The following is a 27,643-nucleotide window of genomic DNA, read 5'->3' as shown; positions in this document are numbered from 1 at the left end:
AATATAAAATGGCAACTGTTAAATGCTTTATTTTATAAAGGGAAATGTGAGAGTATATGATGGGAGAATTTGACTGCATTAAGAAAGTCAAAAAAGGTTTCCCTGCAGAAGTGATCTGAACTAACATCTAAAAAGGGGCAGGTATTCATCATGTGAAAGACAAAGGGAAGAGGATTATAGCCAGAAAGAGCAGTACATGCAAAAACCCTGTGGTGGCAGGGAGCCTGGCATACAGAGGGGAGGCACTAGACTAGAAGATATGATGCTGGGTTCTGGCATCAGTTCTGTCACTTAAATAGGACATAGTTATTTTTCTCCCTTTCCTTAGTGTACTCTTTGGAAACAAGTCAACATGCATAGCCCACACTTACCAGGATGAGGAGTTCCACTTCCTTCACCCTTGAAGGGCATAGTATCCACATAAAATATTTAGGGTTCTTCTACAAAAGAAGAACTGTCTCTACACCTCATTTATGCATTCAATCATAACATAGCAGTATGGACTCATGGATATTCATTTTATACTTTGGATTATAATCCAATACTAGTTTATTTTATTGCTCAGACTGTTACAGCTTTGGCCATTGGGAACTTCTCAGTTGTTCTGTTTCTTTTTTTTTTTTTAAGATTTATTTATTCATTTAAGAGATGAAGTGCATGAACAGGAGAAGGGGCAGAGGGAGAGGGAGAAGCAGGCTCCTCAACTGAGCAAGGAGCCCCATGTGGGGCTCCATCCCAGGACTCCAAGATGACTTAACCGAAGGCAGATACTTGACTGACTAAGCCACTCAGATGCCCCTATTCTGTGTTTTTGATAGTACTTGGACAGAGTTGTTTTGATTTCACCAAGTAAGCCTGAAATAGAGCTAGGGAAAGAAAACTATTTCTCCCAATGGGAAATGCCTTTGTCATAAAAGAGGCGTTTGAACAGACAGTGGCTTGGTGACATCCTTGTAGAATCAGCACCTGTTCAGGGAGCCCTTTTTTAATAATATGAGATGTCTTTATTTTTATTCACCCAGGAACGCCTTCACAGAGGAGGACTCCGAATTAGTTGTCAATTATATAGCAAAGAAGTCCTTCTGTCGGCGAGCCATTGAACTTACCTGTAAGTTAACTTTCATTTCCCTTTTCTGATAAAAGCTAAAGTAGTTAAGAGCAAAGAAAGAACAAGTTAATTGACAGGTTTCTAACAAAAGCCAAAGGAGTCAAAGAATGGTTATTTTTAACATGCAAAAAGTCTTCAGAAACCAGCAAGTAGATAGTCATACCTAACCATGTGCTTCCCTGGTGGCTGGTTTACTGGAAATCTAGAGCAGGCCCTGAGGTGAAGTGGCCAGGGTTCAAGACTCCTAACACCGCAAACAGGAACTCATCACAGTGATAGCAGAAGATGTGGTTAGAGGTCAGAGATTTAAAGAAAACAGCAAAGCAATTGACATAATCTCTGAACTTATTTCCTGCTTTTTTGTGGCAACCAACTCAGAACAATTTGCCAGCATACTTTATAACAATTATGGTTTGAGTTTTGAGGAATCAAACTGGAGCCTTCTAATGTGAACAGTGAGAATAAACAGACAGCTGTGTTCTTGATTAATAAAGAAATAGTGTAAAAAGTATGTCCAAATATTTATCAAATTCAAGCTTCTGGATGTTTGCCAAAAACAAAACAACAACAAAAAACAAATATAACTATGATAGAATACTAGGTGCTATGAAAACAAAAACTCGTTTGAGGTAGAATGGTTTTTTTTTGTTTTTTTTTTTTTTACTTTTCTAGTTTACAAGTTTTGACTTTTAGATATCTGTTCTTATATTTAAAAAAAGATTCTTCATTGAGACCAATTTCTTTCCTTTATTAGAGAACCATTTGGGTGAAATTTTTTTTCTGAGAGCTAATGTGTCTTTCCTAATTACCTACATTTTTTTCTTTCAAAGGCTTTGTTCATGCCTTAACTATGGAGCAAACTGAATCATTTGCCAAAGAGTTATTGATGGTTAATTCCTCTTCTTGGTAACACTTACTGTTGGTCCTGCATACTGATACCTTATAGATAGAAGATCTTATTTTCCACTTCCCCTCCTGAGTCCTCAATTTAGCACTTTTTTAAAAGATTTTATTTATTTGAGATAGAGAGCACAAGCAGGGGAGAGGAAGAAGCAGATTCCCTGCTGAGCAGGAGACCCATTGCAGGGCTCAGTCCCAGGATCCCGAGATCACAACCTGAGCAGAAGACAGATGCTTTAACCTACTGAGCCACCCAGGTGCCCAATTTCGCACTTGTTATATCATTATAATGAGGTTCCATATACTATAGGTAGAACAATAGCTAGTTCTTTCAATGTTTCCTATAGTTTCTATGGCTCCTTTGCTGGCATGGGACAGGGGAGGTAACCCCATGGCTCTTTTTTATATTATAGTTAGGGACAAAATAGCAAATACTCCACCAGAAAGTGCCTCCTTGACTATCTTTCTTCCTCCTTTAAATCAAGGCAACCTCCCCCTAAGCCCCCACTCTGCCAACCTGCAGGAATCTGCTTGCTGGCTGCTGCTGCTGCATAGTGGGAAGAGAAACATGGTTCTGATTTTAATAATCCTTCAGAAATTAATCTTGCACTGAAGAATCCATTTTACTCATTTTAATCAGAGTAGAATTGTGATAATTTATCATAGGCTTTTTGTGGGGAGAGCCACGGGTACAAAATGAAGAAAATGTTTAATTCTTTCATAGACCTGTATATATAATTTTAATTCTATTCAAATGAAAGGGAGCATACTGACAGCTCTTATACATACTTTCACTCCTTTATAGTGCGTAGCTTGGGAGTCAGCGAGGAACTGCAAAATAAACTAGAAGATGTTGTGATTGACAGGAATCTATTAATTCTTGGAAAAATCCTGGGTGAAGGTATGTAGTTTACAGTATTTTTTAAATGTGTATTTATTATGTAAAATACCATCTTGTGACTTTAAGTTACAAGACAAACAGTTCTATTTTATAACTTATTAAAATGAAAAAGTAAATATGTAAATACTGGTTTTTGAAACTCAGATTTGGCATATGAAAAGGGCCTCTACAGTGCCTTGCACATGCAATAGGCCCTTAAAAAATATTAATTCCCTTCCTTCATTGAAAAACATGCGATTTATTGGTTGGTTTCTTATATACTCTATCTCTAGTTCTTAAGTTTACTGTTTTGGGCCCTTTCCTAATTATTAAATAGGAACAAAAGTAAAGATACATATTTAATTTGTCAAACTGATGGTAGGATGAATGATAATAGTATTTCTACTTTATAAATGTCAATAACATGTTCCATGTTGTTCTGTGTCTTGGATTGGCTATAATTCCTAATAAAATAACAAGCTAAGCCGAGCATGAGCCAACCAAGCTTGTGACAAGCAGGAAGCTAGTGCATGGCTTGTGTTCCTGGTTTGCCAGTGTGGGTGGCCCCAGCAGGCTCTGCCCCGCTGCCATGTATGGGTCACTCTCAGGCCACATAAAAACAGCAGCTGGAAACTGTAGCGTTTCTGTGGTGGGGGAAAATTCCGCACAATCTATATAGATGATGTCTTACTTTCCAGGAGAGTTTGGGTCTGTGATGGAAGGAAATCTAAAGGAGCAAGATGGGACCTCCCAGAAAGTGGCCGTGAAGACCATGAAGTGTGAGTTATCACTGATGAAATACCTTCCAGTGGGTATGGGCAGTTGCTTCAGTGACCTTGTACCCTGTAAGGCCAATGCTGGGGTTCCTGTGTCATGATCTCAGTCACTGATGTGTCAGAGGGCCACATCCAGAACACTACGGTCACAGAGGGAAAGTGACCATTAGGAGCTCTTCATATATTCTTATACTCAAGGCAGTTATATTTGTTATCTATACCACACCTTCCTCACTGTATCTTTCTCTCTCTCTCTCTCTCTCTCTCTCTCTTACTCTCTCTCTCTCTCTCTCTCTCTGGACTGTCTCCCTCTTCCCCTCACTCTCATCTAATAGAGCAAATGACTCCAAAGTAAAGCATGAATTTCTGAGACAGGGCCAACCTGGTGGCAGACTCTGACCCCCCCAGGGTTGGTTTGGCTGATCTGCCCAACTCGGTGGGATCACTTCCTCACTTGAGGATGATTGCGTAGTCCCCAGGAAGCTGTGGGCTGCCTGGAAGGTATATTTCTCCAAGAGAGAAGACATACTGATGGGTCAAGGGCATGTGAAGAGCAGTGATCTCAAGCTGCCACCTCCAAGCAAGCTGAGAAGAGAGCCTGCAGCCAGGCCTTATAAGTCATCACCAAGAATCTGTATCTGTTTTTATCCCGTGAGCAGGAGAGCACCAGTAAGAGTCTAAAGCAAGTGAGGAATAAAAGCAGATCACATTCTAGAAAGTTCACTTTGGTGACAGTATGAAGAATGAATTACAGTCTTGACAAAGACAGATGCTTGTTAGGGCACTCTGTGCAGTTATCTAGATAAGGGACCTAGGCTCGGAGGTCAAATAGCTTAAAAGGCAGAAGGTTGTGGTGGACTTTTTTATCACCATGCATTGACCAGGCTGCAGTGACGGAACATGACAGCAATTGCCCTCATGCTTTTCCCTAGGAAGTACATTTCCAGGGCCTGGGGATGCAGGACTGTGTAAGCTTTATTCTTCAGGTGTCCAGCTGGGCACCCACAGAATAGACCGTGATTGTTTGGCATTTTACGTATCTTCACAATTCATATATAGAGATTATTTGGTGCTTCATTTGTTAATGTCTTTAACATTGCTTCCTCATTTACCCCCTGTATATATCCGATATTATTTCTGATTAAGGAGTAAAATTGGTTTCTTCCTAAAATTTAAATTCATTATTTCCTGGGCATTGAAACATAAATTAAATTACAAGGATGTAGTGAGACTTTTTAAACAGAACTGGAGGCTGAAATTTTAATTCAGTGACAAAAAGGAACCTTAATAACCAACCAGTCACAGGGGATGGTGCCTTCTGTTTTCCAAAGCTTTCTATGTCTATATAATGGCCAATACTTATGTAATACTCCCTGTGTGCCAAAGGACATCATAGTCATTCCTACATTTCATCAGGAAAACAGGAAGAGGAAATCAGTGTGACTAGGAAGTAGATTCAAGTATTATTCCCTGGAAACCAAGACACCTGCAGTTAGTCACCGGAGCTGAAGCTGGTACAGAGCCAAGTCTGGGTGCTGAGCCACATCCAGCGTCATTCCTGCCCCTTGCATTATTTTATTTGAATCTGGTCCACGTAAAGTCTCCTTCCATTGTCCCCAATTACTGAGTGGAAGGTTTAGGGAACCTTGTAAGGGGGCTAGGCCTGAAATCTGTTTCCTCTCTGGCTTTGGCTATGCTCTTCTTTGGCTGAATTAGAATAACTTGCATATGAATTGCATCTGTGCTCATTATCAAAGATTGAAAGAGTTGTCTCTGGCCTCTGCATCCCTGGCTGGTGCACGTTTGCCTGGCCTGTTGGTCACTCTGGGAGGGGTCGGGGAAGGAGTGCAGAGGATGGGAGGAGTTTGCAGGCAGTTTCCACACACCTAGTTGTCTTAGCAAAAATAATAGGTGAGGACAAAGGTAGCAGGCCATTTTGCAGGTCTATATAATTGTTTTTTTTTCTTTTTCTTAAATTTGTTTTAATAGAAAGGTGAATGTATACAAAGCCCACAGAATGTATGGACACTATAGATGCACTCACCGTGATTTCAGTGAAAACTTACTAGGTTAAAGCAAATTCCCTAAGGCATGCCTGGCTTTATGTTTGTTTTTCTTTGTTTTTAATTGTAGGAAAATACATATAAAATGTACCATCCTAACCATTTTTAAGAGTACAGTCCAGTGGCATTAAGGACATTCACCTTGTTGTGCAACCATCACCACCATCCACCTCCAGAACTTTTTTCATCTTGCAAAACTTAAACTCCAGATGCATTCAACAACTTCCCATCTCCCCTGCCCCCGCTTGCCCCTGGCTACCACCATCCTCCTTTCTGTCTCTGTGAATTTAACTACCCTAAGTCCCTCAGAAAAGTGGAATCACACAGTACTTACCTCATGTGGTTTATGTCACTTAACATAATACAGGATTTTAGGTATCTCTCTCAAGTTGGCTTAATCCCCAAAATGGTATGGTGTGGAAGTTGGGAAAGTCTGTCCAGTTCACAAGGCATGATTGAGCAACCAGCCTTGCAAGATAGAGAAAAGCATGTGTTCTTTCCCTTTTTTGAGGCAAAAATAATTGCAACAGATCAGTTGCATTTGACTCTCAGGGTTGTTGGGTTTTTTTTTTTTAACTATTATACTTTAATTTTTAGTGGAGTTTTAGGCTTATAGAAAAATTGGGCAGAAAATACAGAGCTCCACCCTTTCTCTTCACAGTCTTCACTATCTTTAAAGTCTTTCATCAGTGTGGTGGATTTTTATTTTAAAGATTTTATTTATTTATTCATGAGAGACAGAGAGAGGCAGTGATATAGGCAGAGGGAGAAGCAGGCTCCCTGCAGGGAGCCTGATGCAAGACTCAATCCCAGAACCCTGGGATCACGTCCTGAGTCAAAGGGAGATGCTCAACCACTGAGCCACCCAAGTACCTCAGTGTGGTGGATTTTTTCTAAATGATGTACCTATGTGATACATTATTAACTGAAGTCTATAAGTTACATTTAACATTCACCGTGTACTGAACCTTCTACAGGTTTTAACAAGTACAGCATCCCATATGCACCATCACAGTATCATACAGAAGTTCCACTGCCCTAACATCTGTGTGCCACCTGTCCATTCCTCCCCGCCCACCTGTCTGTTTCCTGTTGCTGTAGTTTTGCCTTTTCCTGATTTTACTTTTAGAAAACAAAATTGCTCTTACCTTTCCCTTTCACTGAGTAAATTATTGGTGCCTACCATTTTCCATCTTTTCTTTTAGTGGACAACTTTTCTCAGCGAGAGATTGAGGAGTTTCTCAGTGAGGCAGCATGCATGAAAGACTTCAACCACCCAAATGTCATCCGACTCCTAGGTAACTTCAGAGAAGTGTGGGATTGGGGGGATAGCAGGGTCTGGCTAATCCACTCCGTACCAAAGGAAGAGTCTCTGGGGCAGATAAGGTTATACTTTGTATAACCCACAGGAATTGATAATATTGAGTTTTTTACCCCAAAGACTTACTACAGTTATATTTTCTGAGGCTGATGGTAGAAATAGGCTTGCATTATCTGGACACTCCAAGGGCTCAAGAACACTTAGCATCCACAGAATTCTAGGTGACTATGGGGTAAAACAGGGCCCCCATGTTACTCCAAGCCAAGACAAAAGCTTATGCTAAATTATGTTACAATTTTTATTGATTTAAGGTTATCCATGAATCAAATACCAGTGCGATAAAGCTGTCAAAGTAGACAAATTCCATAGATCATCTCTGAGAAACAATTTATTAATATATTTTCAAGTACCGATTTCCTAGGACCTATACTGCTGGTTTCATGGGACATGGTATAATAGAATTTAGTTTTGTGGCCCTGTAGCTATCAGATTGCTGTGTGAGTGCCACTATGCCAAGACAGAAGAGCAACCTAAAAATTCTAAATTCTTTGGGGAACTTTCAAAGTTTTATTATGGTCAAAGCTGCAGGGAGAAGTGAAAAATAATGCTTGGATACAATATCATTTCAAGGAAACCACTGTTACTCCTATGTAGGTATTGATTTTTGCAGACTCTGAGAACCATCATGCTTTGCGATTAATGGGCCGTGATGTGCAAGAGCTTTGCAAGCCTGACATTAGGTGACAGGCCCTCGTACTAGGTTTCCATGATAAATGGTGTTTCCTGTGTATAACTTAAAATTTAGAGACATAAAAAAAATTAGAGATGTGAATTTTACCTATCCCACAGAACTAGTTTGCCCTTGAATTTTATTGTAGTCACTACCCCTCACTTAGGCTCAGTGCAACAAAAGATGGCCACATTTGTTACAGATTAATGTTTGAGAACTCTCATGCAAAGATTGGCACTAATCTGAAAGAAAAAAAATATCAAGAAGTGGACCAAGCATGTGTTCCATATTCTAATACTCAGTTTGTGTGAGTTACGGATATTTCTTTTCTTTCTCTCCTTATTATTTTTTTTAAGTAGACTCCGTGCCCAGCATGGAGCCTAAGACAGGACCTGAACTCATGACCCGGAGATCAAGACCTGAGCCAAGATCAAGAGTCAAACTTATAACCAACTGAGCCACCCAGGCGCCCCATGTTTATTTATTTTTTTAACTATTACCTCAAGAGCACATGGTTTCAATTTGGCCAGTGCTCCTGCAGTGCTTTTCTGGTTACTGGTAACAAGGGCTCTTTGTAACTTTCTCTGGTTTTAATTTCAGGTGTGTGTATAGAACTGAGCTCTCAAGGCATCCCAAAGCCCATGGTGATTTTACCCTTCATGAAGTATGGGGATCTGCATACCTACTTACTCTATTCCCGACTAGACACAGGACCCAAGGTAATTACCCCGTGTATTGCCTCTGAACTGGGCCTTGGGCTGCCGTGACAGGGCCTGGGAAATATCAGCCTCTAACCTTGAAAATAAAGGAGGGAGGGAGAGGATGTGGCCTTTGTTCAATGCTCATTGTGCACCCTGGGGACTGAAATGTGGTATCTGTCCTCACAGCAGGCCCTTCTCATAGGGAGGAAGAAGCTGGCTGGGCAGCTGGGTGCACAATCTCATGGCTCAAGCCTCATGGCAATGAGGGCAGGGGACAGGCCCACATGCAAACAGAGTGGCCTCTTTCTTTTGAAGTCTCCTCTTTCCAGCTCGTTCACTCTGAAATCACTAGAAGCAGGATCCGTTTGATTCCCAGAGGGAAGTTGCACTGAGCTGTTTTTCTGGACACTGAGCATGAATGTATTCCATCCACCTTTCCATTTATCAAGAGCCCTTCTGTCCTCAGAATCAGAAAGCATGTGAATTGGGGGGGCCGGCATGCTTTTTCAACAGTGCCCCTAAGAAGGGTGGTGTCCCCACAGGGCAAATGCTGCCTGAGTCCTACAGCACAGGGAAACCCAACAGAAGCAGGAGCTTAGGCTAAAGCGCCATGCCCACCGACATTTGGCCACAGGTCCCACCAGGTGACCGACCAGGGGCCACAAGAATGGTGACTATGGGACTTAAGGGAGCAAGTCCTTATCCCAAGAGACAGGCAAATTTGCAAGAACAGCCATATATTATATTTGACAAGGCACTTGAAAACAAAAACAAAAGCTTGAGACCAAATTTAGGGTAAACCTATTCTGGAACCTTCTTTCCTATGTCCTGCTGACCCTGTGCGTTATGGATGTGGAAGGTTATGTTTTTGCTTTCCTTTCCTTTTTCTTCTATTTGTTTGGTTCTTCCAAGGAAGACATAAGTGATCTTTCTTTTTTCAGTTCCCCTTGGTCTTGTGCTCAGATTTTTGTTCTCTTCCTCCTGACTTCTTTTAAGTCTTCCACCCACACAGTTACTAACTAGAGTTAGGAAATGGTAGCCACATCTCAGAGCTATTATAAAATCACTGAGGTGGAGGGCCTAATCCAAAGTGGGGGACTCAACATGGCTGAATGTGTTTCTTCCCTTTTTCCACCCAAAAGAAAGATAATAATATTGTAAGAAGCCTGGAAAAGAAAAAGAAAAAAATCCTACAATATCCAACCAACATCTTAGCACAATCATTGGCATCTTCAGACATTAACATTCCAACTGTTCATTCCATGCCTATGTGTTTCACAGGCTGATGCCCAACAGGTATGCATCTACCTACAGGCCATCCTCAATGCTAGGATTTCTCAAGCATCTAATGGACACCAGCCTGTATTTTGCATACAGTAGTGCAGTAATGGCACAACAACCAGAGAAAGTACTTACTGATAGAGTCTCAGGTGAGGAAACCGAGGCACAGATCAGGCAATGGTGGAAGCAGGACTGGCCCCCATGCTGCAGAGCCGTTGCCTTCAGCGCTTCTCTGATGGCCCCATCCCATGTGCACCCCTCCCCAGCAGGGCAGCCTCCAGACAGTTATCTGTGAATGGCTGCACGGCATGGCATCCTCTTGAATGGATTTTGTTTCACATTGGTGGGCAATTTCACTCTCATTTAATTCTCTGGTATGTGGTATGATTTTTCCAATAATTTTTGGAGGGATGGGAATTTCGTGTTGCAGAGGAGTGGATTCTATAGTAAAACATAAAAATGTGCAGGACTGTTTGATGGCCAACAATCATCTGTTTTTACTTGTTCAACTCTCCTTCCTCATTTGGACCCCTTCATAAATAGAGGAGCTTCTTAATTGGGACTTTTTTCTTGAATCACTGTGGAAGAGATAGAGGCCATTTATAATATTTATAAAAATCTTTTTAAAATTATCATACAATATTATTGACTCCTTTTCCCTTTATGATGTACTGTTCTATGAATGTTAACACATCATCACAGTCAGGATACAGAACAGTTTCATCACCCAAAAACACCTCCTCCTGCTACGCCTTTGTAGTCATGCCTTGTCCCCATGACTAACTCCAGGTGACCACTGACCTGTTCTCCATTACTATAATTTTGTGTTTTTAAGAATGTTATATGAATGGATTCATATAGCTTGTGACTTTTTGGCTCCCTTTACTAAGCATTATGCCTTTGAGATCCATTTAAGTTGTTGTCTGTATCAATAGCTCATTCCTTGTTTGATTGCTATGTATCTTCTATTGTGTGGAGGTGTACCAGTTTCCTTATCCATTCATCTGTTGAGGGACACATGGGTTGTTTCCAATTTTTGGCAAGGATGAATGAAGCTGTTATAAAAAATCATGTACAGGTTTTTGAGTGAACATAACTTATTTTTCTAGTGTAAAAACCAAGAAGTAGGATACTAGGTCATTTGGAAAGTATATGTTTAATTATATAAGACACTTCTAAACTATCATCCAGAGTGGCTATACTATTGTACATTCCCACCAGCAGTGTATGAGAGATTCATTTGCTCTGCATTCTTGTTAGCACTTGATATAATCAGTAGTTTTTTGGTTTGGTTTGATTTGGTTATTAGCTGCTGTGATAGGTGGGTAGTGATACCTCATCATGGCTTTTATTTATGTTTCTCTAATGATTAATGATGTCAAGCAATTTGTTTTGTGTTTATTTGCCATCTTTATATCCTCCTTGGTGAGTGTCTATTAAAATCTTTTTTTAATTGGGTTGTTTTTCTTACTGTTGAGCTTTAAGAGCTCTTTAAGTATTTCAGTTATAGGGGCAGCCTGGGTGGCTCAGCGGTTTAGCACCGCCTTCAGCCCAGGGCCTGATCCTGGAGAACTGGGATCGAGTCCCACATCGAGTTCCCTGCATGGAGCCTGCTTCTCCCTCTGTCTGTGTCTCTGCCTCTTTCTCTCTCTCCATCTCAAAAAAAAAAAAGTATTTCAGTTATAATACCTCTGTCGGATATGCAGTTTGCAAAGATTTTTCTCCTAGTTCATAGCTTGTTTTGTGTTTTCTTTTTTCTTTCTTTCTTTCTTTCTTTCTTTCTTTCTTTCTTTCTTTCTTTTTGTCTTTGTACTCTCATAACATGAGTAAAAATACTTAACTTTTGCTAAGTGCAGTTCATCAGTTTTTTCTTTCGTGGATCGTGTTTTCACGGTCATGTCTAAGAACTCTTTGCCTAAACCCAGGTAAAAAAATTTTCTCCTATGTTATCTTCTAAAAATTTTGTGATTTCACATGTTACATGTAAATCTGTGATACATTTTGAATGAATTTTTATGTAAGGTGTGAAATTTAGTTTAAGGTTTGCTTTTTTTTGCATCTGAATGACCAATATAATTTGTGAAAAGACTATCATTAATCCACTGAATTGCTTTCGCATCTTTGTCAGAAGTGAATTGCCTATGTAAGTGTGAGTCTGTTTCTGAGTTCTCTGTTCTGTTCTGTTAAACTGTGTGCCCATTCGTTGCCCCACCACCTTGTCTTGATTACTATAGCTTCATTTGAGCATATGAGTTGGGTTTTATATTACATGCAAAAGAAGCCACCCAAAAGGTGACCCTAACTTATCTTTTCTGCTTTATCACCCCATTCTCTCTGCCACTTTGCTTTTGCATGAGGCAACCTCCTTTTCCTTTTTTTTTTTTCAACCTCCTTTTCCTAAAACACATGTGTGCTCTCAGATCACTAGGTCTTTGCTCATTCTGATTTTGGCTGTGTGCTTCTTTTAATTTGCCGTATTATCCCTACCCCTCTTTTGAGGACAGCCACAATGACAGCATAGAATATTTTTTAAATTTTTCCAGGGGCACCTGGGTGGTTCAGCTGGTTAAGCAGCCAATTCTTGGCTTCAGTTCAGGTCATGATCTCATGGTTGTGAGATAGAGCCCCACATCGATCTCTGCACTCAGCACAGAGTCTGCTTCAGATCCTTTCTCCCTCTGTCTCTCCCTCCAGCTCACATTCTCGCTCTCTCAAATAAATAAAATCTTTAAAAACATTTTTTCCATGAGAATTAATTTCTTTGCTGAGGTTCTGGAGCAGGTTACTCTTACCTCTCTGCTTGATGCATATGTTATTACAGCCTGCTTCCCTTTGGTGTGTCCACCCCATGAAAACCGGGGTCCTGTCCTGTCATCTTCCTGTCTGCCCTGCACACCTCCAGAAGTGCTATTCCCAATGAAGACAGAGTGGTACCCCGGGCCCAGCATTCAGGCCCTGCTGGGGAAGCATATTTACATAACTGAGACATAGTCTCAGGCCATGCTAGCAGGAAGCAGGAGGATTTCACATGGTGAAGGCCAGAGGTAGGAAAGTTGTGCCCTCAAGAGAATCATCACATGTCCACAACTGTTCCACCATTGTGCTTTTTCAGCTACAGCTGCCCCTTCACATGTCCTGACAGTGGCACCTCCTCCAGGTATGACATCCTCACCACCAGCCTCCAGAGCCAAAAAGAGAAAAGCCTGTCTTCTCTCTTTCCTCTTCTCTCTCTTTCTCTTTTTCTGGAACAGTAATTCTTTTTTTCATAGCATCTTTACTGAGATGTAATTCAAACACCATACAGTTCTGCTGTTTAAACTGTACAACTCAGTGGTGTTTACTATGCTCAGAGGTTTGCACCCATCACCACAGTAAATTATATTTTCATCACCTAACAAAAAGTCCCATACCCTCTAGCAATCACTTCCCAATCTCTCCTCCCTGCCTTGTTCCCAACTATAAGCAACCTGCTTTCTTTTTTTTTTTTATTTAATTTTTTGGTATTTTTTTATTTTTATTTAAATTCAATTAATTACCACATAGTATATTATTAGTTTCAGAGGTAAAGTTCAGTGATTCATTAGTTGCATAAAACATCCAACACTCATCACTTCATGTGCCCTCCTTAATGCCCATCACCCAGTTATCCCTTCCCCCCAACCCCCTCCCCTCCAGCAACCCTCAGTTTAAGCAACCAGCTTTCTATTTCTCTAGTTATCTATTTGGGATATTTCAGATCAATGGGATCATAATTTGTGGTCTTTTGTATCTGGCTTCTCACTGAGCGTGTTTCGAGGTTCATCCACATTGTAGCTTCTACCAATACTTCATTCCTTTTTTTATTTTTTTTAAAGATTTTATTTATTTATTCATGATAGTCACAGAGAGAGAGAGAGAGAGAGAGGCAGAAACACAGGCAGAGGGAGAAGCAGGCTCCATGCAGGGAGCCCGACGTGGGATTCGATCCCGGGTCTCCAGGATCGTGCCCTGGGCCAAAGGCAGGCGCTAAACTGCTGCGCCACCCAGGGATCCCTTCATTCCTTTTTAAAACCAAATAATACTCCATTGTATAGATATATTATGTATAGATATATGTATAGATATATGATGTATGATATATTATGTATAATATATGTATAATATGTATAATATGATATATTATGTATAGATATATGATGTAATAATATATTACATTTATCTATTGCTCTGTTGATGGAATTTTAGGTTGTTTCCACTTTTTGGCTTTTATGAATAATTCTAAGAATTTTATACTTGAGATCTTACATTAGGTCTTTGATCCATTTTGAGTTAATTTTGTATATGATCTCAGGTTGGGGTCCAGTTTCTTTTTTTTTTTTTAAGATTTTATTTATTTATTCATAGAGACACAGAGAGAGAGAGAGAGAGAGAGGCAGAGACACAGGCAGAGGGAGAATCAGGCTCCACGCAGGGAGCCTGACCCAGAACTTGATCCCGGGTCTCCAGGATCACACCCCGGGCTGCAAGCGGCGTTAAATCGCTAAGCCACCAGGGTTGCCCTGGGGTCTAGTGTCATTCTCTTGCATATCCCACTCACCTGTCGCATTATTTCCCCCACTGGATGACCTTGGCACTCTGTTCAAAGACATTTGACCATATATTTATGGGTTTATTTCTAGACTCTTAATTCTGTTTCATTGATGTATGTGTTAGTATCCTCATGCTAGTACCATATTACCTTGTTTATAGTTGCTTTCTAGTAAATTTTGAAATTAGTAAATGTGAGGCTTCCAACTTTAGTCATCTTATTCAGGCTTGCTCTGGATATTCTGAGTTCTTGAGTTTTCATATGAATTTTAGGATCAGCTTGTCAATTTTCTACAAAGAAGCCAGCTGGGATCCTGATAGGGCTTATGTTAAATTTGTAGATCAATGTGAGGAATTTTGCTATCATAACAATATTACATCTTCTGATCCATGAACACAGGATGTCTTTCCATTTATTTAGATCTACTTTAATTTCAGTGTTTCATAATTGTCAGAGTATCAGTTTTGCACTTCTCCTGTTAATTTATTCCTAAGCGTTTTATTTTTAATTCTTTCTATATGAAATTATTTCCTTAATTTTATTTTTGGATTGAACATTGCTAGTGTATAGAAATACAATTAATCTTTGTATCTCAATCTTGTATCCTGTAACCTTGTTGAATTCATTTCTTAGTTCTTACCACATAGTTATCTTTTAAATTACTTTTGGTCACAGTCTGCAAGAATAACATAAATGTTCTAGGAAAAAATAACACAAATGAATAGTACCTAAAATGCACTACACCTTCACAATGTCAGCAGAGTTTTATATTCCTTAGGACCCAAATCCTTTCCTGGAAACTATCACCTAGAAAATCAAATGCCTCAAATATACAGAACAGAGGCATAAGAATTTCCTGCATGATTTGTTTACATTTTTTGTTTACTTGTCTTTTAACAACTCCAGTATGTAAAGGTAAAGGATAATTAAAGTGTTTTGTTATACAGACAGTATCTAATGAACACATATCTTAGCTGGGAAATACAGATCATGAAAAATTCAGTGTCTTCATGAATACCACTTTGGAAAACTCATGTTCCATAAAGAATAAGCCATGACAAATCTAATGCCTTGGGGAAAATTTGTCATGGATGCACTTGCTCATGACTGATAGAAACTTGTGGTAAACCCTTTCCTCAAGGCCCTTCTTGTGCTAAAATGTTTAGTTACAACACAGAGTTCTTCATCAGTCATCAGCCTCATCTTCAATTCCACGAGGGCAGGTTCTCTAACATAGTCATCTGGTCTGATTTTTACAGCATAGGCTGTTGACCCTTACAGGAGGGCTCTAGAGAAACAAAAATGAAAATTCCTGAATACTTCCTTGTGGTCCTTTGGTCCTGTGATAAGGGGCAAGACTGTCCTAATTTCTGTCTGAAAGAAAAGTATATTTGCAAGCATTTTCAAAGTAAGATTATTGCATATGCATGCATACTTGGAGTGGGCTGAGTGGGCTTTCTGCCCTCCCCACTGAAGGCAGACCACTCCTCTTTTCCCCTCTTTGCCTGGCACAGATGCTGTGTCCTGCTGCCACTCTGAAGGACACAGAGGATGCCATTTGACCTCATAACTTGGAAAAAAGAATGTTTACTCACCATCAATATTTTTAAAGACAGGGAGGATATGAAATTTGCCAAGAAGTTTTATGTCTTTTTTTTATTCCTTTTCTAAAAACTTATTTGTGAGATGAATGATATGGAAATGAAAGGTTTGTTTCCTTATTTTAGGGCCCAAATTTTAAGAAATACAAACACACAGATACAAAAAGTAAAAAACAAAAACCCCAGAACAAAACAAAAGCACTGTTTCTCCCCTCAGATGGAAATAACTCTCCAAGTTTAACTTCTAAAAAATATTTTGTCTTCTTGTTTCTCCTTCCCCTCCCCAGCATATTCCTGTGCAGATACTACTGAAGTTCATGGTGGACATTGCCCAGGGAATGGAGTATCTGAGCAACAGGAATTTTCTTCATCGAGATTTAGCTGCTCGAAATTGCATGTGAGTCCTGGCCCAACCTAGGAGGGGTTGAGACCTCATTGTGTTAAATATCTGGGGGCCAGGTAGGAATGGGGGGTGGCCTGTTGCTGTCAGAATATGCAGGAGAGGCAGGTTTGTGAGGGGAGCATGTGACTGGCTCTGAAGATGGGGTTTCTATGGCTCTCTTGTATGACTGGGTCTTTTCACAACTTATGCCTCCACGAGCCTGGTTGCTTCCAAAACTTTCCCCTATGATTCTTTTTTAATTTTCACTCTCTCAGCTTAGAGAGCTGGGTATGACCTTTGTGATCCTTCCCCTTTGCCATCGGCTAGCTTTGGACCAAAGTTATATGAAGGTCAGCTAATCATGGAGACAGTAAGGAAAATCATAAAGGTTTTGTCTGTCTGGCTTCATGGTCCTGCCTTATGAGCGTGCAGTATGAAACTGCACGGAGATGCCTGGGTGGCTCAGTCAGTAGCTTGGGTCATGATCCCGGGATCCTAGGATTGAGCCCCGCATCGGGTTCCCTGTTCAGTGTAGAGCCTGCTTTTCCCTCTGCCTCTGCCGCTGCCCCTGCTTATATTGTCTCTCTTGCTGACTCTCTCTCTTAAATAAATAAAGAAAATCGAAAGAAAGAAAGAAAGAAAGAAAAGAAAGGAAAGAAAGAAAAAGGAAAGAAAGGAGAAAAGAAAAAAGAAAAACTGCACAGAAGCTTTCCTTTTGTAGCAGAGAAACAAGGACTTCTACAAAAACTCTGAACTCAAGCCCGCCCCCCGCTCCAGCAGGACCATTATCAGCAGTACATCTTTAAAAACAATAACTAGTTCTTTATTTTAAGTTTATTATTTGCAAGAAGAGAGAGTGTTCCTTAAATGTATTGCTGTTACTCATTTTTCTTTGTTGGATATGTGACCATAGGGCTGCCCCCCAACTCCTTGCCTAGCTCCCCACAGGCCTCCTACTACTTGTACCTCGTTTTTAAAAACTCTGAGGGAGAATCATGAAAACCTCCCTTTGCCCTTAATATTTCCTTCATGTTTTTCCCATCAGGTAGGGTGACCAACCATCAACTCTGCCTGGAACTGAGGGATTTCCCAAGAGGGGAGACTTTTAAGTTTTATTTTATTTTTTTTAAGATTTTATTTATTTATTCACGACAGACACAGAGAGAGAGAGTCAGAGACACAGGCAGAGGGAGAAGCAGGCTCCATGTGGGGAGCTGGACGTGGTACCCGATCCCAGGTCTCTAGGATCACATCCTGGGCTGAAGGCGATGCTAAACCGCTGGGCCACCAGGGCTGCCCGAATTTTCAGTTTTAAAAGCCAGGGTCAGCCAGACAGGAACAAAGCAGTCATCCCACCTCCAGACCACTCATTTCTCCTCCTTTCTCCTTCTTCTTGTCTAGATACCTGCTTTAACAGCTTGGGCTATAATTACAATTGTATCCCTTTCATTTTCCAGTTCATTGCTCAAGCACCACCTGGCTATCTTAACAGGAAATCCAGGGTCCCCCTCTTGTGGCTTATATTTCTCCACCTCCCCTAAACTGGCAGGAGCCAGTGCTACTTCCAGACACCAGGCAGGAAGGCTACTGGGTGCTAGATGAGTCCACCAGCGGTCCCTAGATTTGGGCCACTGTTCTTCTCCTCCTTTGTAGCATCTGTTCCCTCCAGGAGGCTCCACTCTCTTTGCAAAGGTGCCCTTGCTGCTCTAGGTCCCCACACAGACCACAGAGTGCAAGGTTATAATGCTCTGTCACTTGATCTGCCATTGGTCCCAAAGCAGAACCCTCACAGGCTGATGGGGTCTCTCTTTTTTGGTTACTTAGCCTGAATGTTTCTAGTTGTGTCTCATCCAGACCTGTGATTTAGGCTTTGCCTCTAAGGTCTCTGAGGACATGAACTTGCTCTCTGTAGGTTACGAGATGATATGACTGTCTGTGTTGCGGATTTTGGCCTCTCTAAGAAGATTTACAGTGGTGATTACTACCGCCAAGGCCGCATTGCTAAGATGCCTGTGAAATGGATCGCCATAGAGAGTCTTGCGGACAGAGTCTACACAAGTAAAAGTGATGTGGTATGTGCAGAGCTTTGATTCGGAGCCCTACATTGCAAAGATGAAGGCGCATAGGAAGAAGGGACTTAAGCTGGTATTGCAAGACATTTTACTCTGATAAACTGAGAATTGGGAGCATGTTCACACCCTTTATTTATCACCAGATTCTTTAATTCAGGTAGAACACTAGAGTCTGGTAAAGTAGCTTGACATTCAGAAGATCTGTTTTTTGCATAGGCCTTTAATTTATCCCCATATTTTTGGGGGGGCTACAATATAGTGACTTGTTGCCTACAACTAAGACATTCACATTAAATTTAATGAGTTCATCCAATGACTCTTTGTAACCAAGACACTATATAAAAGGTGCTGCAGAGATTGGGGAAAAGAAGACACTCGACAGCAGGAGGGAAGGGAGCATTACAAAGAGCATTGACACACAGAGAGAAGGCTGTATCCACCTTGGTCAGATTCCCGGGAACAGCCTCAATATAACCAGGGAAGCGTGGCTCTCTGACCCCTCTTATTGCCGCATTGGGAAAGCAGCATGTGTCAGGCATAATTGTCAGCTTTGTGCACCATCATCGGGCTTTAAGGAAATGACCTTTCTAAATGAAAAAGTCCATTCAGGCTTTCTGAAAAGGCTTGCATCCTAACTTGTTGTTGCTTTGTTCTCAGTGGGCCTTTGGCGTAACCATGTGGGAAATAGCAACACGCGGAATGACTCCATACCCTGGAGTCCAGAACCACGAAATGTATGACTATCTTCTCCATGGCCACAGGCTGAAGCAGCCCGAGGACTGCCTGGATGAACTGTGAGTGAGCTTCTCCATGTCACTGGGTGCTCTGCACAAACCTGGGGACACACGGCCTCAGCTCAGTGGGAGGGGTCATTCTTAGCCAGTAAGTGGAAGATGGCATGCAGACGTCCCAGGCCAGAAGCTTGGTGTGGCAGATGGTGTGTGTACATCTCCAGTGAGCCTTCATGTGTTCTCAAGTTCCAGAAGCACCTCTGGGAGATCTGTCCTATAGACAAATATGTAGGCTTTATCCTACATGAGGGACTTGAATGATTACATAACTGATTCCTCATCCCTGTGCAGAGATTGTGACTCTGTTGGTACAAAGTGGGCCTAGATGTGTATTTTAAAACTTCCCCTGGGAGACTGTGTGCTTAGCCAGGCGTGAGAGCCCCCAGCTCCAAGTGTGCAGGACCACACTGCACACCTGTCCCAGCAGGCCCTCTCTCTTAAGGGTGGGCAGTCTAGAAAAAAGCCTGAGACTTGCAGCTAGGCAGGCTGCTGCCTCCTAACCAGCCACATGTGTGGGCAATCACAACTGACTTGAACTATCCATGCCTCATTATTAGCCACACACACACACACACAAGTAGAGTCATCTATTCTTTAGAGAGGGATTGGGGAAAAAAGTTAAAGAAGAGAATGAGTGGAATGCTCAGCCTGCAGGATGTCCATAATGTATCAGTCATTGGTAGCATTATTATGGATTGATCTCTCCAAACACCAAACACAATTATTTTGCAAATAATTTCATGGGGCACTACCTCTAGCTTGGTGATTTGAACCTTCCTAATGGTGAGTTTCTTCCCAACATCACAGGGGTGGTGGACTTAGAGAGGGCATTTTCACCATATTTAGCAAGAATGTTTCAGAACAGTGAGCCTGCACGACTGTCATGGAACACCATGATGGGGCACTGGTTGAGAAGGCATATGTGGGACACCCTCACACACATACACACACACACACACACACACACACACACACACTGGCCCTGCTTCTACACAAGTGAAAAGGCCCAGGTCAGTCTGCATGCAGGCCTCCCAAATCCCGTCCAAGCCAAACAGAAGGAAACTTTATTTATTTTTTTTCACAGATGCCCAGGGGGTCCCCACAAGGAAACTTTATTGATCAGAGCCTCACCCTGCCCGGTGGTGGTGGTGATGGTTGTTGTGGCTGTAAATATATAACATTGACAAAAGACACAAAAAAACATAAGTCCTTTAGAAATATCATGAAATCATAATTAAATTAGATTTGGGGTTTTATGGTAGTTTTAAAAGAGACCACATTAATGAAATGTTTGCTTCTGAAAATGAGGGAGCAGTTTCAACCAAATAATATTGAATAAACAGTTTTGTTGCCAGTTATTTCTTAGCTTCTCTTGTGCTCCAGAAGAAGTTGGTATTTGCAGTGATTATCTGGGGTCTTAGCAAGGTCTAAGCTGTGTCACATGGTGGTTTTGAAACATTTCACATAGACCCAAACAGGGAATGCTGAGTCGGTGAGAACTTTTAGGTGAAGGAGTAGTAGACTCTGCGTGTCAGGGAAGTCAGGCAAAGCAGATGGGTCCATGGTCCCCACGTTGCAGGCTTGCAAGGGTTCTGGTGAGCCAGACCCTCTTCCCAGGAACCCTCTGGCATCTGGATGCTAGAGAGCAAAATCTCCCAAAGAGGCCTCTGTATTTGCATATCTGCATTTTTCTAAAAAAATGAAACAGATACTCCTAAGCTTCCCCTCCATGTTTGTGGTCTAACTGTAGTTGAGATGAGTTCATTCTTATGTTTAGTTGCCCCTTGGTCCTTTCAAACTCAATTCTAAGAACTATAACAATGTAAATAGCAGAGTACACTCTGTGCTTGCTCTCCGAGCCTGCCTTCTGAGGATCACCCCTACCTGTGACTGACCAGGCTGCAGGCCCTGCTCCCCATCACCCAAGAGGCCACTCTGTGTGATGTCCTTATCTCCTACGTGGGACATTGCCTTAGCTGAGCTCATGATGTCCTGGCTGCAGCCCTCAGAACATCTCCTACCAGCTGACCTCTATGGTTCATGGCACCTCTGCTGATTCCCCTCATCTCCCAGTGTGACACCTGGGAGCCAGCATGCTCTTCCTTTATCCTGCTGAGTCCTATCAGCCATCAGATGTCCTTCAGAGCCCCCTCCCCTCCGTTCCTACCCCTAATGCCTTCAAACCATGAAAGCCCAGGGCTGGACAGGGCCTGGGGCCATCTGCTTCCACTTCCTCATCACGTATGTGGAAACAGTGGCACAATGGCACACATATGGAAACAGTGACATCACAGTATACCTAAGCTGGTCAGGGTCATCCTTGTTTCCCATGGAATAGTATGGGCCTACTATTCTCCTTACCCCCAGGCTCCTAATACATCCTTTGGCTGGCAGCCAAAGTGATCTTTCTGAAATTAGCCTATTCATGGGATACCCTAAACATAATCTTTCCATAGGATAAAAACCAAACCCATTGAGATCTGACCTGTGGCAGGTAGGCTGGCTGAATGGTTAAGAATGTGGACGGTGGTGCTAGGCGCTCCTTGCTTTAGGTCACAGCTTTGCTCTTGTCCTGGGGCCACATATCATCCTCTTAGTTTTGTTGTCTATAAAATGGAGATAATGGTACCTGTGTGCTAGGGCATGCTGATGGAGCAAGCTACTATCTATACAGATCCTTCTCGTGATGGCCATAGGATAGTGAATGGAAAGAAAAGGTCAGAGATTATGATTCTTACAGAAGCAGGTAGAGGTCAAGGATAGGAATGGGGGCTGTGGTGTTGGACAGACTTGAAGCTGCCACTGACCACGCAACATCAAGGAGTCTCTCTCCTTCCGAGCCTCAGTAGTCCCATCTGTGAATGGGAATGCATTTCTTCTCCACAGAGCTGCTGCTGATCGAGCAGCGTCAGATGACTGAGGCTCATTAGCCCTCCACACAGCTGGCACTTGCCAGAATGTTGTCCATGTCAGTGGCCCTGAAGCTGTGGCCACCCACACTCAAGGGCTCTCACTGCCCGAGCCTCTCCGGCCACTGTCACAGCACTGCCCTCATGCCTCACACACCTGACCACCCCAACACCAACCTCCCAGGTTCTTTCATTGTGCTTCCCAGGGCCTGGAATGACAGCAGGTGAAGAGGCAGTCCTGACTCATATATCTGCTGCTCATCTGCTCCAAGGACCCCAGGTCACACCCACCTTCTCCCTCTCAGAAACCCTGCTTTACTTACTGATCCATCCCTCCTCTTCTACCTGAGGCAGCCAAGGACCTGAGCAGGAGGGAGATGGGAGTCACTGGTGGCTGAGTGGCACAGCGAGGATCAGACTCTGGCTCAGCCTGTAGAGACATGTGCAGCTCATGTGATGCCTACCTTTCAAGCATCACTTCCCTGAATAGACTTGAAGCACTGTGCCCAGCCATCTTCAGAGCCAGGGACAAAGCAGGTGCTTGACAAATATGGGTGAATTCATACACTTATAAATTTTGTAAATTTGTATGATTGCATCTTTTTAAACTCCTTTGTTAAGTAGTGGTAAAATACACATAACAAAACCATTTTTAAGTATACAGTTCAGTAGTGCTAAGTGTATTCACTTTGTTGTCCAACCATCATTACTATCCATCTCCAGGACTCTTATCATCACATGAAACTGAAAATCTATACCCATGAAACAACTCCTCATTCTCCCCTGCCTTCAGCCCGTGGCAACTGATAGGACTATCTCTTTTATAAAAATCTCAACAGAAAAATAAAAATGACCATTTACAAAGGAACTTCCAAACCTTTTTTTTTTCTTTCCACCCATAAAATTGAAATTACTAAACCTCACAGCCCCCCATTACTCTCCAGGCAAAGGCCTTCTTGTTCCTCTCCTTGGCCTGCTACTATGGCATCACCCTTTGGGGGAGCAGCTTAGACAACTACATGCTCACATGTCTGTAAAAGCCATGTTCATATTTTTAAGTACATCACAAAGTACTGCAAGTGAAAAAAAAAGTTTCAAAGTGATATTTCCACTTTTTTTTTTTTGCTAAAAAAATAATAGATTATTCAAATGCTTTCTCCTAAGACCTGGAAAAATTGATAGTAAGTTAAATAACACAGCACCTTGATGAAGAAATGGAAAAGAGAGTGTATCTGTAAGGACAGAATTCCTCAAAGCTCATTTCAGAGTACCAACAAACTAGACTTTGTGGGGGAGAAAAAGGAAGTCATGCAAATTGATTTATACCATAAAAACTTTGAAAATGGAAACAAAAACTATTTGTCAAGTCTAAGTGGCCATCTGTTGAAGGTAAAACCAGGGAGAGTAAAAAGCACTCTGAAGCCTGATGTCCAAGTGAGAATCAGGATTATCAGAGAAGGGAATATGCCCCTACTGCTATCTCAACGTCTTCTGTTCCTGGCTGGCTCTTTGGTAGACAGAGTGCTTTGCAGATCTCCACCTCCCAGAAGCATCCACAAGTGTCCATAGAGACTGCAAGAGTAAACAAGTGAAAAGATATCATTATATCTCTACATAGATGAGATCTGTATGTGTGTGAAGTACCACCTGCTACTACAGTTAGCCAAAGTATCTACATCACATGTTCACTGTAAACACGGGAATCGCATATTTATGTTCATAAAATTGCGTCTACTACGTGTGTGAGATGATTTAAATTTGGGTTGTTTTCTTATCAGCGACATGAATATCAATTTCTCAAAACAAGAAAGAATCAAAATAAAAGAATAGTATAATTTACTCTCCATCTCTGGCCAGTAGTTCATAATTCAGTCATCTCTTTGTTTTATTGCATTCATGTAAATGTCCCTCCATTGTAATTCTTAATTATATTAGACACTTGGGATGAAGAAGCTACCCAGAAGAGAGAGTTATCTATACGAAACACAGCAGAGGGGGTCATGAGCCCCTGGGAGTAAGAGTTGTCCAGTCGGAGGCTGGTTCACATACTGCCCACACAGCCATGGCATCTGTGACATCCCTGAGTCCACTCTCATTTATATTGCAAAGTAACAATGATAGAGCTATTGAGATTAAATGTAGTGACATACACGGGGCACCTGGGTGGCTCAGTGGTTGAGCATCTGCCTTTGGCCCAGGTCATGATCCTGGAGACCCAGGATCGAGTCCCACATTGGGCTCCCTGCATGGAGCCTGCTTCTCCCTCTGCCTGTGTCTCTGCCTCTGTGTGTGTGTGTGTGTGTGTGTGTGTGTGTGTGTGTCTCATGAATAAATAAATAAAACCTTTAAAAAAAAGTTAGATATAACTGCCACATATGTTCTATATTCCTGGAGCCAGAGAATGCTATCACCTGCCTGTGGGACATTCATAAAATTTAAACAAATATTATCCACAAGGAAAACCTCAGTAATTCCCCAGAAGTAAAATTCCTGTGGATTAAAATGGGACAGAGCCCAAGAATAGGTGAATACAAGGTACAGATTGCGCTAAGGACCCTGGATGCTGGGCCAGAAAATAACTCACTCCTCTGTTATTCTTGTAGGTATGAAATCATGTATTCTTGCTGGAGAGCTGAGCCCTTGGACCGACCTACCTTTTCAGTGTTGAGGCTGCAGCTAGAAAAGTTCTTGGAAAGTTTGCCTGAAGTTCAGGACAAAGCTGATGTCATTTACATCAACACACAGTTTCCCGAGAGCTGTGAGGACCCTGGAGAGGGCCCCGCACTTGCTCAGCTAGACATGAACATCGATGTGGACTCTATCATCGGTTCTTGTGCTCCCAGCGCTGCCGTCAGTGTGGTCACGGCAGAGGTTCACGAGAACAGAGCTCACGAGGAGAGGTACATCCTGAACGGGGGCAATGAGGAATGGGGAGACCTGGCTTCTGCTGCTCCAGCAACAGGCACGACGGGAAAGAACTGTGTTTTACCAGAGGACAGACTTGTGAAGAATGGAGTCTCCTGGTCCCAATCAAGCACGCTGCCCTTGGGGAGCCCGTCACCAGATGGACTTCTATTTGCCGACGACTCCTCAGAAGACTCAGAAGTCCTCATATGAGGAGCGCCAAGAGAGACACTCGCAACTCAAGAAAATTCTTCTGCTTTAGGAGAATCCCTATACACTCCATGTGTTTGGAACTTGTCTTCCTTACCAGTCAAGTGCCATGGCCCTAAAGCACCAGGTGAATGTTGTCAAGTAAGTCATCATTAAAAATACATAATATATATTTATTTAAAGAGAAAATACATATATATGTATATGCTGGGAAGAGACAAAGATCTATTTTAATAAAACGTGACTTATTTCACTTGCTTACCTTGCAGACCTAAAATTTCAGCTTTAATGGCCTCATCTCTACAGCTGTTCCCTGATATTAACATTTGCACAGAGTCAGTGTTATTTTTTTAAGTTCTTTTCTTTTTTCATGACTATTAAGTGTAAAAATAATTTGCAAAATGAAATGCTATATTTGACTTTGCTTCTGGTCTTATGAAAGATCTGATAATGTTACATGAATCATCTATTTGATAAGAATGATTTATTTAATATTTAAAGTTTTATAACTGACCAATTCTTTGATATGACTTCCTAATAAAATATGAAGGAGAAAGGATGGGTTGTACTTACTTGGAAAGATAGTGGTCACTGACCAGCAGCCTCTGTACCTTTGCAAATGAATTCCCTTATTGCCTGGCCCTCGATACAATTGTTTTGACCAATCTTAGCATTTTTCTAGAAGAGATATGGAAAAAAAGCACTCCAGAATCTAAAGATGAAGAACAAAAAATATTGAAAAGTACGATCTGGGTGGATAGATTTAAAATAACTTGTAGAAGACAGTCTGGCAGGTGGAATGCTTCTCTGCGTGGGAGTCACAACTTGCAGGAGATAGACATGGGTAGTGGGCATGGTACACCCTTGCTTACAACTCAGCACCTCTGAGTTCACATCCAGGCTCTGCCGCGTCTTGACAGCCATTGTTCTTGAGCACTTGCTATGCTTCAAGCACTTTCCCTGAACTGCCCTATTTAATTTGTATATCATTACCATGGGTACTAATGCCATCATCACATATGGGCCAGGAAACCGAGGCTGGAGACTTTGAGTAACCTGCTGTAGCCCACAGCTAGAGAAAGGTGCAGCCAGAATTTCAGAACCAAGTAATCTAATTCTGGCTGGCTCTGCTTGTGATTTGGGGTTTGCTCCAGAGCCTCTCAACCTTTTAATTTTATCTAATAAACACATAGGAAATACTTACTATGTGACTATGCACAGTACTCATTTCATCCCAGTAACAACCCCAGCAGGTAAGTACTGCTACTATTATCTCCACTTCACAAATGGGCAGGCTAAGGCAGAGACACCCTAACTTACTCTGCTGATGAAAGCAGTAGACTGATGCAGTGTAAGCATTGATCCCTTGGGCCTCTTGCTCCTCACTTGGCGAGCAGCCTCACTCAGACTACCATAGCTTATGAAGATCAGCGTGTTTACTGAGCCCAGAGGTGAGGCTTCCAAGCCTGGGTCCTAGTCCTGGCTGGCTGCCAACTAGAAGCTCCAGTCTCCAACATGAGCCAACTTCACTGTTACCGTGAAATGCTCCATACAAGAAAGTTCTGGGGCTCCTGGGTGGCTCGTTGGTTAAGCATCTGCCTTCGGCTCAGATCATGAACCTAGGGTCCTGGGATCAAGTCCCACATCAAGCTCATGCTCAATGGGGAGCCTGCTTCTCCCTCGCCCTCTGCCCCTCCTATCTGCTCATGCTGTCTTGCATACACATGTGTGTGCACTCTCTCTCCCTCTCAAATAAATAAATAAAATCTTTAAAAATATTTTTAAAATAGTGAAAAAAGTTCTGAGGGTTTGAAAAGGATTTGCACTGTTGTAGAAAATGCCAGCATCACATTTTAACATTTTATCAGTGAAAAGCAAAAAAAAAAAAAAAAAAAAACACAAAAAGGCTGTTAGAACCTATAAAGATAATTTCTACTGTTAGAAATTTTGGAATGGTTGTTTAAAAAAGTGAATAAAAAATTTTATATCACCTACTTGTGCAAAGTTTCTTATTGATGGAGACTATCAAGAATGTGAATAGTTCATCATTAAATTCTTGGTCAGGCACTGACCAGCTAGTTCAAGCAAGAAAACCCAATATAGAAAAGTATGTTCACATCCATAAGATAAATAAGCAAATTGAAAAACTGTTATTTGGGGCACCTAGATTGCTCGGTCCATTAAGCATCTGCCTTCCGCTAAGATCATGATCCCAGGGTCCTAGGATCAAGCCCTGCATCAGGCTCTGTTTGGCAGGGAACCTGCTTCTCCCTCTCCCTGTCTGCGGCTCTGCCTACTTGTGCGCTCTCTGTCAAATAAATAAAATCTTTAAAAAAAAAAAAAAGCATTGAAAAACCTGTTATTCAGAAGTTCCATATAAATTTAATATGAAATATCTAAATTAATATACTTTGTGCTTTATATTTCTGGCTTTAACTGTACAGTAT

General features: G+C 41.8%; 1 protein-coding gene across 2 annotated transcripts in view; it reads left to right on the top strand.

Annotated features, from left to right (window-relative positions):
- The window catches only part of MERTK (MER proto-oncogene, tyrosine kinase), a 113,195-nt gene extending 86,005 nt beyond the window's left edge, over positions 1-27,190 (top strand). For both annotated transcript variants that reach the window (XM_041754787.1, XM_041754788.1), the window contains exons 11-19: positions 1,023-1,108; positions 2,814-2,909; positions 3,587-3,667; positions 6,933-7,025; positions 8,379-8,497; positions 16,216-16,325; positions 18,223-18,382; positions 19,040-19,176; positions 24,686-27,190. In XM_041754787.1, the coding sequence (XP_041610721.1) occupies positions 1,023-1,108; positions 2,814-2,909; positions 3,587-3,667; positions 6,933-7,025; positions 8,379-8,497; positions 16,216-16,325; positions 18,223-18,382; positions 19,040-19,176; positions 24,686-25,199 (1,396 nt within the window). In that variant the 3' untranslated portion in view covers positions 25,200-27,190. The remainder of the gene's footprint in view (positions 1-1,022; positions 1,109-2,813; positions 2,910-3,586; positions 3,668-6,932; positions 7,026-8,378; positions 8,498-16,215; positions 16,326-18,222; positions 18,383-19,039; positions 19,177-24,685) is intronic.
- The last annotated feature ends 453 nt before the right edge of the window (positions 27,191-27,643 follow it).

The sequence above is a fragment of the Vulpes lagopus genome, chromosome 5 (assembly GCF_018345385.1).
Source record: "Vulpes lagopus strain Blue_001 chromosome 5, ASM1834538v1, whole genome shotgun sequence".
Taxonomy (NCBI): domain Eukaryota; kingdom Metazoa; phylum Chordata; class Mammalia; order Carnivora; family Canidae; genus Vulpes; species Vulpes lagopus.
The sequence above is the reverse complement of the archived record's forward strand: the minus strand, read 5'-3'. Positions and strand labels throughout refer to the sequence as shown.